Here is a 12,469-nt window from a genome sequence, read left to right as displayed (position 1 = left end):
AAATGTCTCCTCCAAGCCAGACAATGGAATGGTGGGGGCTTCAAGAGCCACACAATATATATGAAAGAGCCGCATGTGACTCCCGAGCCAGTTTGGCCACCCCAATCTACATCATTCCATCTATTGGTTTTCCAAAAAAAATCCACGAGGGGTGGCCAGTGCAGCGATGCACAGAAGGACTGGCAAAACAGTATCAGCCTCCCCTACTTCAACCGCAGCTCGATATCCCACAGACGCCCACTCACCCTCACTTGGCTGACTTTGGCGAGGGTGGTTTTCTTCAGACCCTCCATCACCTCCAGCAGCATCTGGTTGCTTGTGATCTGCCCGAAGTGTATCCTTGGGGGCGGGGAGAAAGAGAAAACGATCGATAGCCTTCGGACTGCCAAGGCAATTGTCAAGCTCTGCTTTGAAGGCTGTTTCGTGTGGCCAGTGGGGAAAGCAGCAGGCGGCATCCCTCGTCACATCAGGCCATCCCCGACTGCAACGCCCCCTTGCAAAAATATTCGTGGCTAAGGGGCTGCCGGCAACCCCATAAAAGAGCAGCAGGTTCACAGTTGCTATTTAACCAGTGTTGTAAGCCGCCCTGAGCCTGCCTTGGTGGGGAGGACGGGATATAAATTTAATAAACCAGGGGTGGACGACAGTTAGCTCTCCAGATGTTTTTGCCTACAACTCCCACCAGCCTCAGCCAGCATGGCCGATGGCTGGGGCTGATGGGAATTGCAGGCAGAAAAAAACTTCTGGAGAGCTACCGTTGGCCACCCCTGTAATAAACTAAACTAAACTTTTCAATGATACCTGATGTGCCACGAAGCAGGACGAGTGGGCTACTCCTCTCCCTCCACTGCACCTGCACCAGGGGAGGATCTTGCTGCTGGGGTCATGTGACCCAGGTCACATGATGCTCTCAGCAAGATCCTCCCCTGGCGGCGAGACGCTGGGATGGGCCATTCTGCCCTGCCGCGCCTTCAGTAAAAGCACCGCATTTAATTCAATTAGCGGAGTGGGAGGTGCCTCCTGGCACCCCACCCCTGATGCGACAAGGGATGGTCCTGTATGAACCTCACTTTAGTTTAGGTCTTACTGAGAATGGAACAGGGGGAAGCGAACCGTGTGCCCTCCCTCCTTCCTCGGAGGTTTTTCAACGGAGGCTAGACGGCCACCTGACAGCAATGCAGATCCTGCGAATTTAGGGGGAGGCAGGGCTTTTCTTTTTTGAGCAGAAACGCCGTTCCGGCTTGCTTGGTGCCAGGGGGCGTGGCCTAATGCGTAAATGAATTCCTGCTGGGCTTTTTCGGCAAAGGTCCTATGTGAAACGATGGTGCCATCAGGGGGTGTGGCCTAACATGCAAATGAGTTCCTGATGGGCTTTTTCTACCAAAAAAGCCCGGGGGGGGGGAGGTATTTCTGAAGTTCCTGTATTGTGCAGGGGGTTGGACTAGATGGCCCTGGAGGTCCCTTCCAACTGCACGATTCTAGGATTCTACCATGTCGAGATGTTTTAACACCTCTTCACAAGTCTCCACAGTGTCACTTCCAACTACTGCGAATATGGAACAGAGACCACGGGGGGCATGAGAAACTATACTTTAAAACCGAACGTTCTCTATGATCAGTGCAATTTACTGGGTGGAAAACATGCAGTGAACTTAGGCAGATCACGAGAGGGGAAAGCAGGAAGGGTTGCTTCAGTGCTTCGTTCTTGCAGCCCTTTCTTACACACCCGGAGAAATGCCGATAACCACTTTGGGGTCAGGAAGCAATTTTTCTCCAGGCCTGATTGGCCAGGATCCTGGAGGTTCTTTGCCATCTTCTGGGTATGGAGCCTGCAGGGGTCACTGCGGAGGGAGGCGTTTGTGAGTTTTTTGCCTTGTGCAGAAGGTTGGACTAGATGGCCCTGGAGGTCCCTTCCGACTCTACAATTCTAAGCACACGCGATTCATTTTTTAAAACATTTCTAGCCCACCTTTCCGCGTGGTTTCAAGGTGGCTAATGGTCACAGTGAAAAAGAGTTTCAGTTAAAAGCACAAATAAAATGACAAAGCCCCAATATCTCTCTCTGAAAAGATGCCTGCCATTCAGATTCCCTCAAAAGCCGTGACACGCAGGCAGGCCTTGCAGGGCCTCCAGGGAGGGTGGCCCCTCTCACCTCTTTAGGGAGCCCCTTCCTCAGAGCTGGAGCCACGACAGGAAAGGCCTGTGCTCGGATCACTGCCAGCCAGGCCACCCTGAGGGTTGGGAGGTCCAACTGATGGCTACCTGGCAACTGCAGTTCAAACACAGTGTGGAATGCAATGTATGATTTTGAGATTTCTTTAGGTTTCAGGGCTTTTTTTTTTGTGGCATACATTCCTTTGCATATTAGGCAACACCCCCCTGACGTAGCCAATACTCCTGGAGCTTATAGGGCTCTACTGTAAGCTCCAGGAGGATTGGCTACATTAGGGGGCGTGGCCTAATATGCAAAGGAACTCCTGCTAGAATTCCATCCCTGGGCCACACACCCCTGACGTAGCCAATCCTCCTGGAGCTTACAGGGCTCTTTGTACAGGGCCTACTGTAAGCTCCAGGAGGATGGGCTACATCAGGGGGGCGTGTCCTAATATGCAAAGGAGCTCCTGCTAAAATTCCATCCCTGAGCCACACACCCCTGATGTAGCCAATCCTCCTGGAGCTTACAGGGCTCTTCTTACAGGGCCTACCGTCAGCTCCAGGAGGATGGGCTACATCAGGGGGCGTGACCTAATATGCAAATGAGCTCCTGCTAGAATTCCATCCCCGGGCCACACACCCCTGATGTAGCCAATCCTCCTGGAGCTTACAGGGCTCTTCTTACAGGGCCTACAGTCAGCTCCAGGAGGATTGGCTACATCAGGGGTGTGTGGCCTAATATGCAAAGGAGTTCTTGCTACCAAGAAAGCTCTAGTCAATGCTACAGCAAGAGGGAGGGCCACACGCTCTACGGCAGGAGGGAGGGCCAACTAGGAAGCCGCGCACTCTTCTTTAGGGCTGAGAGTTACCTGAGCAGGAACAAGAGCGCTCGGCAGAGCAGTTCCACCTCCGAATCCTGCTGGAGGTACTGGCTGAAGAGCCTGAGAAGGTCAGGGACGTAGGAGAAGGGCAGCACCAACAGAGATTCTTCCAGCTCGCTGCAGGGAGGAAGAGAACAGTGAGACGGCCGACATGGCACCCGCCCACCCCATCAACCCAGGGCAGGAATCCCGTTTCAGCAAGGTGGCAGGCTTAAGAGTGGCAAACCAAGAATGACTTTCAAGAGTCACTTCCCATTCACTGAGGAAGGAAATCCAGGGGGACCAATCGACAAAACCACAAATCTCCCAAAAAGACAAACGAGTGGGGTTGGTTCTAGACCAAAGCGAGGCGACCGTCCTTTCTCCTGCCTCTGCCGTACCCACCAGGCAAGCCTACCAAGTCACTCGCAAGCCTTGGACAGCAACGGCCACTCACCTGGACTTCACCTTCTTGAGAACTTCGAGTACATAAGCAGCAGGCTGAAAAGAGAAAGAGGGGAGCCCTCTGTCAGCTTTAGGAGTCTGCCCCTGCCCCCAAAGGACAACTTATAAAAATCCTCTGAAAGCAAAATTTTAGAACGTGTGCAAAATCCACACACACACACACAGAGCAAACCAGGGGTGAAATGAGGCTAGATAAAAGCCCTTTTCCCTCTACACACAGGGATGTTTTCATGGGGGAGTATTTCTCAGGCTAGCCCCATCTGCGGTGGCACAGGGCCCAAACCCAGCTTCAATACCACCACTGAAAGCAGGGCCTCAAAGGTACATTTCCACGTGTATCTACTGGAATGTAACTCTCTCTGTCTTTTTCAAGTGTCTGTAACTAGAAGGAAACACCCACCCTTTAGTAAATTTCTCCAGCCTGCACCTTGACTCTTACCTCCTGTAAAAAGAAAGAAAATGAGGAACAGCAGAGGAGGAAAAAGAAGATGACGGCGCCTCGGAAGCCTCTATTTTAGCAGCGTTAGGAGTCAAGCGGGATGAGGCACAACATTATGTCAATCAAAGCCAAATTAGGCAGTCTTTCCTCTGCCCAGATCTCCCTCCATTCTGCTGACAAACTCCTCTCTTCCTTGGCTACAACTAGGTATCCTTGTAGCAGAAACGGCTGTACGGCCAAATTGGCCCATTCCAAAGGCACAAGCAAAAATGAAATCTGCATAAGATCTTTCATAGGAAAAAGGAAAGGTCCCCTGTGCAAGCGCCAGTCGTTTCTGACTCTGGGGTGACGTTGCTTTCACAACGTTTTCATGGCAGACTTTTTACGGGAGGTTTGCCATTGCCTTCCCCAGTCCTCTACGCTTTCCCCCCAGCAAGCTGGGGACTCATTTTACTGACCTCGGAAGGATGGAAGACTGAGTCAACCTGGAGCCGACTACCTGAACACAGCTTCCACCGGGGATCGAACTCAGGTCGTGAGCAGAGCTTAGGACTGCAGTACTGCAGCTTTAATACTCTGCGCCACAGGGCTCTCTTATGAAAGACCTTTCATAAGGAACTACCAAATTGACATAGAACATTATGAAGACTTCCAAGATGCCACCTTGGTGTAGTCGTTAAGAGCAGCGGACCCTAATCTGGAGAACTGGTTTTGATTCCCCACTCCTCCTCCACACGCAGCCAGCTGGGTGACTCTGGGTCAGGCACAGTTCTCTCAGAGCTGTCCTCTCAAGAGCAGTTCTCTCAGGGCTCCCTCAGTCCCACTCAATGCTCCCTCTAAGCTGTGAGGTTTTGTGAACAAAAAAATCTCATTTGTGAGCTACTGGCCATTAAAGTTGTGAGCTGCTGCACAAATTAGTTTGCTCCGGGGCCGTCCTTCCTGAGCTAAGACAAAACTGTGTGAGCCAGAAGCTAAAATGCTGTGAGCTAGCTCACACTAACTCAGCTTAGGTGGGACACTGGTCCCACCTACCTCACAGGGTGACTGTTGTGGGGAGAGGAAAGAAAGGCGATTGTAAGCCATTCCAGGACTCCTTTGGGTTGTGTGAAGAAGGAAAGGTCCCATGTGCAAGCACCAGTCGTTTCCTACTCTGGGGTGACGTTGCTTCACAATGTTTTCACGGCAAGCTTTTTACGGGGTGGTTTGCCATTGCCTTCCCCAGTCATCTACGCTTTCCCTCCAGCAAGCTGGAGACTCATTTGACCGACCTCGGAAGGATGGAAGGCTGAGTCAACCTCGAGCCGGCTACCTGAACCCAGCTTGGGCCGGAATCGAACTCAGGTCGTGAGCAGAGAGTTGAGACCACAGCACTGCAGTACTGCTGCTTTACCACTCTGCACCACGGGGCCGCTTGTGTGAAGAAGAGCGGGGTATAAAACCAGCCCTCCTTCTTCCTTTCAGCCTTTGAGGCAACTGTGCTTCTCCACTGGCAGATGGGATGATTCTGGACAAACTCTGGGGTGGCTTTTGGCTTTTAGCGGGAGAACAAAGGAATGGAGATCGGCTGAACGCAGCTTCCCGGAAGAGATGCTGTAAGCCTGCACAGCAGCACGAAAGAGATGCTCCCAGCCTTCCGGCCCTTCAGAGAGGAAGCCAGCACGGCCGAGCCTTACACCATGACCTCCACATCTGCTGCCCAGAAGGATCTGCTTTCCACACTCGCATTTTTAAACGTATTTTATAACAACTAAGCTAGACCAAGAGTCCGGCTTAAAACCTTGCACAGTTTTTGGCGCCAATTCAGTTGACGCTAATAAAAGGCTTTGCAGGGCTTATTCTTGCAAAGGCTGATCTACAATCATAACATCAGAATCCCAGAGTTGGAAGGGGCCATACAGGCCATCTAGCCCAACCCCCTGCTCAGGGCCGGATCAGTCTAGGGCAGGGGTGGGGAACCTCCATCCCGAGGGCCACATGCGGCCCTCGAGGTCACTTGGTGTGGCCCTCAGGGATTGCTGGACCGAAGCGAGCCATGTGGCAGCCTCCCTGGGGCCTGGCTGGACAGCGAGGATCGTGGGGCCCAGCCGCGCTGTGCAGCAGCCTCCCCAGGCCCAGGCAGGGATCACGGGGCCCAGATATACTGTGCAGCAGCCTCCCTGACTGCTCATAACCAGGGTCACAGCGGAGGTCATCTGGAGAAGAGGAGCTCCTATTAAACCATTCTTCTTTAGGGGTGGAGTTTCACAACTATTTTCTCTGTCCTATTTTTTATACTCTCCAAGAATGTTTGCCATTTTTTCTTTTTTCTTTTTCTTTTCGTTTGAGTGACCACATGCTTAAAACACCTACATTATTCCAGTCCATTTTTGCAGACAAGGAGATTCTAATGTGGTCACAGACCATATGCGTGCAGAATTTTCCCCTTCGTATGTCCAATTCTGGCTGGCCGGCCAGAATTGCTTCAAGGCCTGGAAAGGTTCCTGTCACAGTTCAGTTTGCACTTGATTATCCCAGATGGTGTGGCCTAATATGCTAATATTAGGGGATGTGGTCTAATATGCTACTGAGTTCCTGCTGGGCTTTTTCTACAAAAAGCCCTGGACCTATGCATTTGCCTACGGTGGCGGGCCGTGTGTGCATGTGTGTGCCAGATTAGGCTCTCCCCACATGACTTCAAATGGAAAAACAATTATTTGCATTAATTTTGCTGGCCTGAATCGTTCTCCCTCGGCAGAGCACTGTTTTTTAAGTTGATCGTTTTTTATGGCCCGCGAATGATGTTGTAAATATCCGTATGGCCCTTGGCAGAAAAAAGGTTCCCCACCCCTGGTCTAAAGCATCCCTGACAAGTGTTTGTCCAGCTGCTGCTTAAAGTCTGCCAGTGTGGGGGAGCACACCACCTCCCTTGGTAGCTGAGTCCCCTGTCGAACAACACTTTCTGTAAAAAAGGTTTTCCTAAAATCCAGCTAGTACCTTCCTGCCCTAAATTTTCACCTATTATTGCAAATCCTTTCCTCTACTGCCAACAGAAACAGTTCCCTGCCCTCCTCTAAGCGACAGCCCTTCAAATACTTCGAGAGAACAATTATTTACCCCCCCCCAACCTCCTCTTCTCCAGAATGAACATTCCCAAGTCCCTCAGCCTTCCCTCCTCGGGCTTGGTCTCCAGGCCCCTAATCGTTCTCCTCTCTCTCCTCTTCATCTGCCACATCCTTCTTGAAGTGAGGGTTCCAGAACTGCACACATTATTCCACGTGTGGCCTGACCAGTGCAGTGAACAACAGAACTACGACATCCCGCGATCTGGAAGTTACGCTTCTGTTGATACACCCCAAGGTGCATCAGGGACACAGAACTCCCCATTGTCAATCTCAGCCCTGGACGTGCAAAGAAGCCCTCGGCAAACTGCATGCTTGACCTTCACGCCCAACAAACTTCAGCATGGAGGAAAGACTACTGACCTCCTCTCTAGGGGCGTGGCAAGGATTAAGTCCTGAAATGAAAACCTGCAAAATGCTTTGAAGCGCCATACAAATTCCCCATCATCTCCTGGGAAATTGCTAAGTATAAATGTTTGGGATAGTAAGGACAGGACGGAAGAGAAGGATACTTCATTCACAAGACCTACAGTGGACCAGAATCGAAAGGACCAATGCACCGCGCTCCAACATGCTTCCTGCCCTAAATTAGGGAGGGACGGTGGCTCAGTGGTAGAGCATCTTCTTGGTAAGCAGAAGGTCCCAGGTTCAATCCCTGGCATCTCCAAAAAAGGGTCCAGGCAAACAGGTGTGAAAAACCTCAGCTTGAGACCCTGAAGAGCCGCTGCCAGTCTGAGTAGACAAGACTGACTTTGATGGACCAAGGGTCTGATTCAGTAGAAGGCAGCTTCATATGTTCATATATGCTCAAGTATTATTAGGAGAGGGACAGCAGCTCAGTGGTAGAGCATCTGCTTGGTAAGCAGAAGGACCCAGGTTCAATCCCTGGCATCTCCAGTTGGTGTGAAAAACCTCAGCTTGAGACCCTGGAGAGCCGCTGCCAGTCTGAGTAGACAAAAATGACTTGGATGGACTAAGGGTCTGATTCAGTAGAAGGCAGCTTCGTATGTCCATATGTTATGTTATGCTCAGCCTGTCATCGTGACGACTCTCAAGCCACAGAATCCTACAGACAGCAGCTGTTCTCGAGTCAAGGAAAAGCAGATTCACAGTTCACACATTTCGGAATTCCACACGTTCCACTTACCGAAATATTGCCGTAGGCCAGGAGAATGGGGTTGACAGGAAGAGGAACCTGGGGACAGGAAACGGGATACCGTTAAGACCCCCCTCGCGCGGGACAACCCAGAATTCAACCAGAGGTCAAGCTGAGGTCATGTCGAGCTGATAGATTTAACCTTGCTGGCACCCAGATCGCCCTCCTTTCCCCCACCCCGATCTCGTCTCCGACACAACCTGTCTTCTCTCTTACGTTGCTCTACTATCTGACTCCTGAGCAAAAGCAGCCCCAAAGCTGCCCCTTCGCCTGAATTTTACACTGTCTTATCTATAGACTCTAGGCAGACCACACAGCCCCGCTCAGCTTTTCCCGCTTTTGCTGGAACGTTCCAAGCGTTTTCTCTTTGAGAAGGGAATCGTTCGGCCCTGCAGCCCCTGCAAAGCCTCCTGCTCCTTTCCTCACCTCTTTCCCAGCCGCTCTGCAGATGGCTTGGTGCTCCTCCAGCTTTGTGGTCTCCTCTCGGTACAGCTCAATGGCTTCCATGATTCGCTCCGCCTGGGGACACAAAAACAGCACCCGGTTAACACAGAGCGGGGTGGCTGCCTGGAGAAACGCTCCGCTGTTCCCCTGAAATTGCTCACTTGTGCCAGTTTGGTAACACGGAGAAGCATCACAAGAATGAGATGATCCATACACCAAAATGGGACCTTCACTAGCCCATCAAGCACTGAGACTGTGTGTTTTACAGGCTTTTTCTGCAGAACCGTCTACTCTGGCAATGAAGAGCTGCCCACCAAGTGGATGAGGAAGACCCTGCCGTTCTCCCGGTGGCTAAGAGGATTAGGCAGGCATTTCTCCCACCGGTTTCTCCAAATGGTCTCGTGAAGCGCCCTCGCCACGTCATTTGATTTTTAGTCTGTATTGCGTTATCCATTACAAGATTATGCGTGGGATAGGGAAGGTAGAGAAAGAAGTCCTTTTCTCCCTTTCTCACAATGCGAGAACTCGTGGGTACTCAATGAAATTGCTGAGCGGTCGGGTTAGAATGCATAAAAGGAAGTCCTTCTTCCCCCAAAGGGTGATTAACATGTGGAATTCACTGTTACAGGAGGTGGTGGCGGCTGCAAGCATAGACAGCTTCAAGAGGGGACTGAATAAACATATGGAGCAGAGGTCCCTCGGTGGCTATTAGCCACAGCGTATTGTTGGAACTCTCTGTCTGGGGTATTCTAGGTGCTTGGAGGGCATAGAGGGAGGGCTTCTAGTGCTCTGGCCTCACTGATGGACCTCCTGATGGTGCCTGGTTTTTTTGCCACTGTGTGACACAGAGTGTTGGACTGGATGGGCCACTGGCCTGATCCAACATGGCTTCTCTTATGTTCTTATGTGACACAGAGTGTTGGACTGGATGGGCCACTGGCCTGATCCAACATGGCTTCTCTTATGTTCTTATGTGACTCAGAGTGTTGGACTGGATGGGCCACTGGCCTGATCCAACATGGCTTCTCTTATGTTCTTATGTGACACAGAGTGTTGGACTGGATGGGCCACTGGCCTGATCCAACATGGCTTCTCTTATGTTCTTATGTGACACAGAGTGTTGGACTGGATGGGCCACTGGCCTGATCCAACATGGCTTCTCTTATGTTCTTATGTGACTCAGAGTGTTGGACTGGATGGGCCATTGGCCTGATCCAACATGGCTTCTCTTATGTTCTTATGTGACACAGTGTGTTGGACTGGATGGGCCATTGGCCTGATCCAACATGGCTTCTCTTATGTTCTTATGTGACTCAGAGTGTTGGACTGGATGGGCCATTGGCCTGATCCAACATGGCTTCTCTTATGTTCTTATGTGACACAGAGTGTTGGACTGGATGGGCCATTGGCCTGATCCAACAGGGCTTCTCTTATGTTCTTATGTGACACAGAGTGTTGGACTGGATGGGCCATTGGCCTGATCCAACATGGCTTCTCTTATGTTCTTATGTGACTCAGAGTGTTGGACTGGATGGGCCATTGGCCTGATCCAACATGGCTTCTCTTATGTTCTTATGTGACACAGAGTGTTGGACTGGATGGGCCATTGGCCTGATCCAACATGGCTTCTCTTATGTTCTTATGTGACACAGTGTGTTGGACTGGATGGGCCATTGGCCTGATCCAACATGGCTTCTCTTATGTTCTTATGTGACACAGAGTGTTGGACTGGATGGGCCACTGGCCTGATCCAACATGGCTTCTCTTATGTTCTTATGTGACACAGAGTGTTGGACTGGATGGGCCACTGGCCTGATCCAACATGGCTTCTCTTATGTTCTTATGTGACACAGTGTGTTAGACTGGATGGGCCATTGGCCTGATCCAACATGGCTTCTCTTATGTTCTTCTGTGACACAGAGTGTTGGACTGGATGGGCCACTGGCCTGATCCAACAGGGCTTCTCTTATGTTCTTATCCATGCATGTGTTCTCGGCTCCGGAAATGTTGGGGGAGTGCAGCTAGGCCTGCTTCGCTATCCTTACAGTAGCACCACACATAGCCATTCTTCCCTGCGGTGCACGCTGGTGCCTCTCAAGGCTGTGTCATCTCCTCCCAGGGGCTGCTTGCACTGTGTACTGCTGGGCTAAAGGGGGCTGGGTGAGAAATGATTTGTATTGCTTTTTGCAGGCTTTTTGCTGTTACGTTTGGCAGACTAGGTCACAGCCCCAACCAGAGTATAAAGATCTGACCTTTCCCCAGGTGATAAAAGAAAAATGAGGGAGGAAAAGCTTAACCTGAAAACTGGAATTCAAAACCTGAAAGGTTAATATATACAGTGAGGGCCAAAAATTAAGAAACAGGCTCTAAAGTAAAATCATAACCCAAAATACATGCATTTATTACAGAAAGCTAAAAGCATTTAGGGACCCCATCATTAGCCTCCTTTCCCAGGTGAGTCCGATCTGACACAAACCCCCATGCTTCTGTTACCTATCTATTGATAAAGTTAACTTTTAAAGTTGCTGTGTTGAAGATAGTCGCAAAAAAAAGACAGGCCTGGCATACTGCAAGCAATCCCCGCCTTCTTCTGAAGTCCCGCTGAAGCAACAGCCTGTGCTTCTCTACAAGAGGTTACAGAAAACAGACCCTGAAACTTTTCCTTGAGGACAGCCTGTACCAATTTAGGCAAAATTCAAAATACACGGAAGCCTTTCTCTTCCTAGCTATTGGAAGCACAGGCTGCCTCCAGAAACCCCAGAGCAGCAAACACTGTTTGGACAAAGAAGAGAATGATAATGATATTGGATTTATATCCCGCCCTCCACTCTGAATCTCAGAGACTCAAGAGCGGCTCACAATCTCCTTTACCTTCCTCTCCCACAACAGACACCCTGTGAGGTGGGTGGGGCTGAGAGGGCTCTCACAGCAGCTGCCCTTTCAAGGACAACCTCTGCCAGAGCCATGGCTGACCCAAGGCCATTCCAGCAGGTGGAAGTGGAGGAGTGGGGAATCGAACCCGGTTCTCCCGGATAAGAGTCCGAGCACTTTACCACTACACCACACTGGCTCTCCCAAGGAAGAAAGAGCAAATCTCTCTAGATTAGGATGAAGCCTGGCTAAGTGGAAGCGGCCACATTCTCAAGATCTGGAGTGGCCCCACATCCACAAGGCACTTCCTGAAAAAAAGCAAGGAGGAAAAGGAGGAGGAGGATTTAGACCCCGTCCTTCACTCAGAGTCTCAGAGCGGCTTGGTCTCCTTTCCCTCCCCCTTCCTACAACAGACACCCCCCATGAGGTCAGTGGGGCTGAGAGAGCTCTGAGAGAACTGCTCTTGAAATAACAGCTCTGTGAGAACTTGTGACTGACCCATGGTCACCCAGCCGGCTGCCTGGGGAGAGGAAGAGGGGGGGAATCGAACCCGGTTCTCCCAGATTAGATTCCACTGCTCTTAACGGCTACGCCAAACTGGCCCTCCCGAGGAAGGCTTCCACATGGATACTTACCCCTTTGATGGTTTCAATGGTCTTCTTCCCAGCCAAGCCAGCCTCACCCTGCGTTTCGCCAGCAACCTGAAACAAGCAAAGGAAAAGGTTCCCAAGGGAAATTCTGTGAAGCCAGGCTCTCTGGTAGCATCCCGGTTGGGGCGGGAGCTTTTTCAGCCACGCTTCATGCCTCTGGAGCAGCCTCCCAGAAGAGGTCAGGTCAGGAGGGATCCTCCACTCCTGGTTTTGCAAGTGAGGCTATGACACAACCAGGGTTCATTTTGTAGCAGGAGCTCCTTGGCATATTAGGCCACACCTCCCTGACGTGGCCAATCCTCCAAGAGTTTACAGGGCTCGTAGCATAGGGT

General features: G+C 51.0%; 1 protein-coding gene across 2 annotated transcripts in view; it reads right to left on the bottom strand.

Annotated features, from left to right (window-relative positions):
* Positions 1-12,469, bottom strand: part of WDR3 (WD repeat domain 3) — a 418,951-nt gene that overhangs the window by 348,032 nt on the left and 58,450 nt on the right. For both annotated transcript variants that reach the window (XM_060236858.1, XM_060236859.1), the window contains exons 21-26: positions 12,123-12,188; positions 8,599-8,691; positions 8,164-8,211; positions 3,472-3,515; positions 3,024-3,152; positions 246-339 (exon numbers count right to left, since the gene is read on the bottom strand). In XM_060236858.1, the coding sequence (XP_060092841.1) occupies positions 246-339; positions 3,024-3,152; positions 3,472-3,515; positions 8,164-8,211; positions 8,599-8,691; positions 12,123-12,188 (474 nt within the window). The remainder of the gene's footprint in view (positions 1-245; positions 340-3,023; positions 3,153-3,471; positions 3,516-8,163; positions 8,212-8,598; positions 8,692-12,122; positions 12,189-12,469) is intronic.

Source organism: Heteronotia binoei, chromosome 4 (assembly GCF_032191835.1).
Source record: "Heteronotia binoei isolate CCM8104 ecotype False Entrance Well chromosome 4, APGP_CSIRO_Hbin_v1, whole genome shotgun sequence".
NCBI classification, from domain to species: Eukaryota; Metazoa; Chordata; class Lepidosauria; order Squamata; family Gekkonidae; genus Heteronotia; species Heteronotia binoei.
The sequence above is the reverse complement of the archived record's forward strand: the minus strand, read 5'-3'. Positions and strand labels throughout refer to the sequence as shown.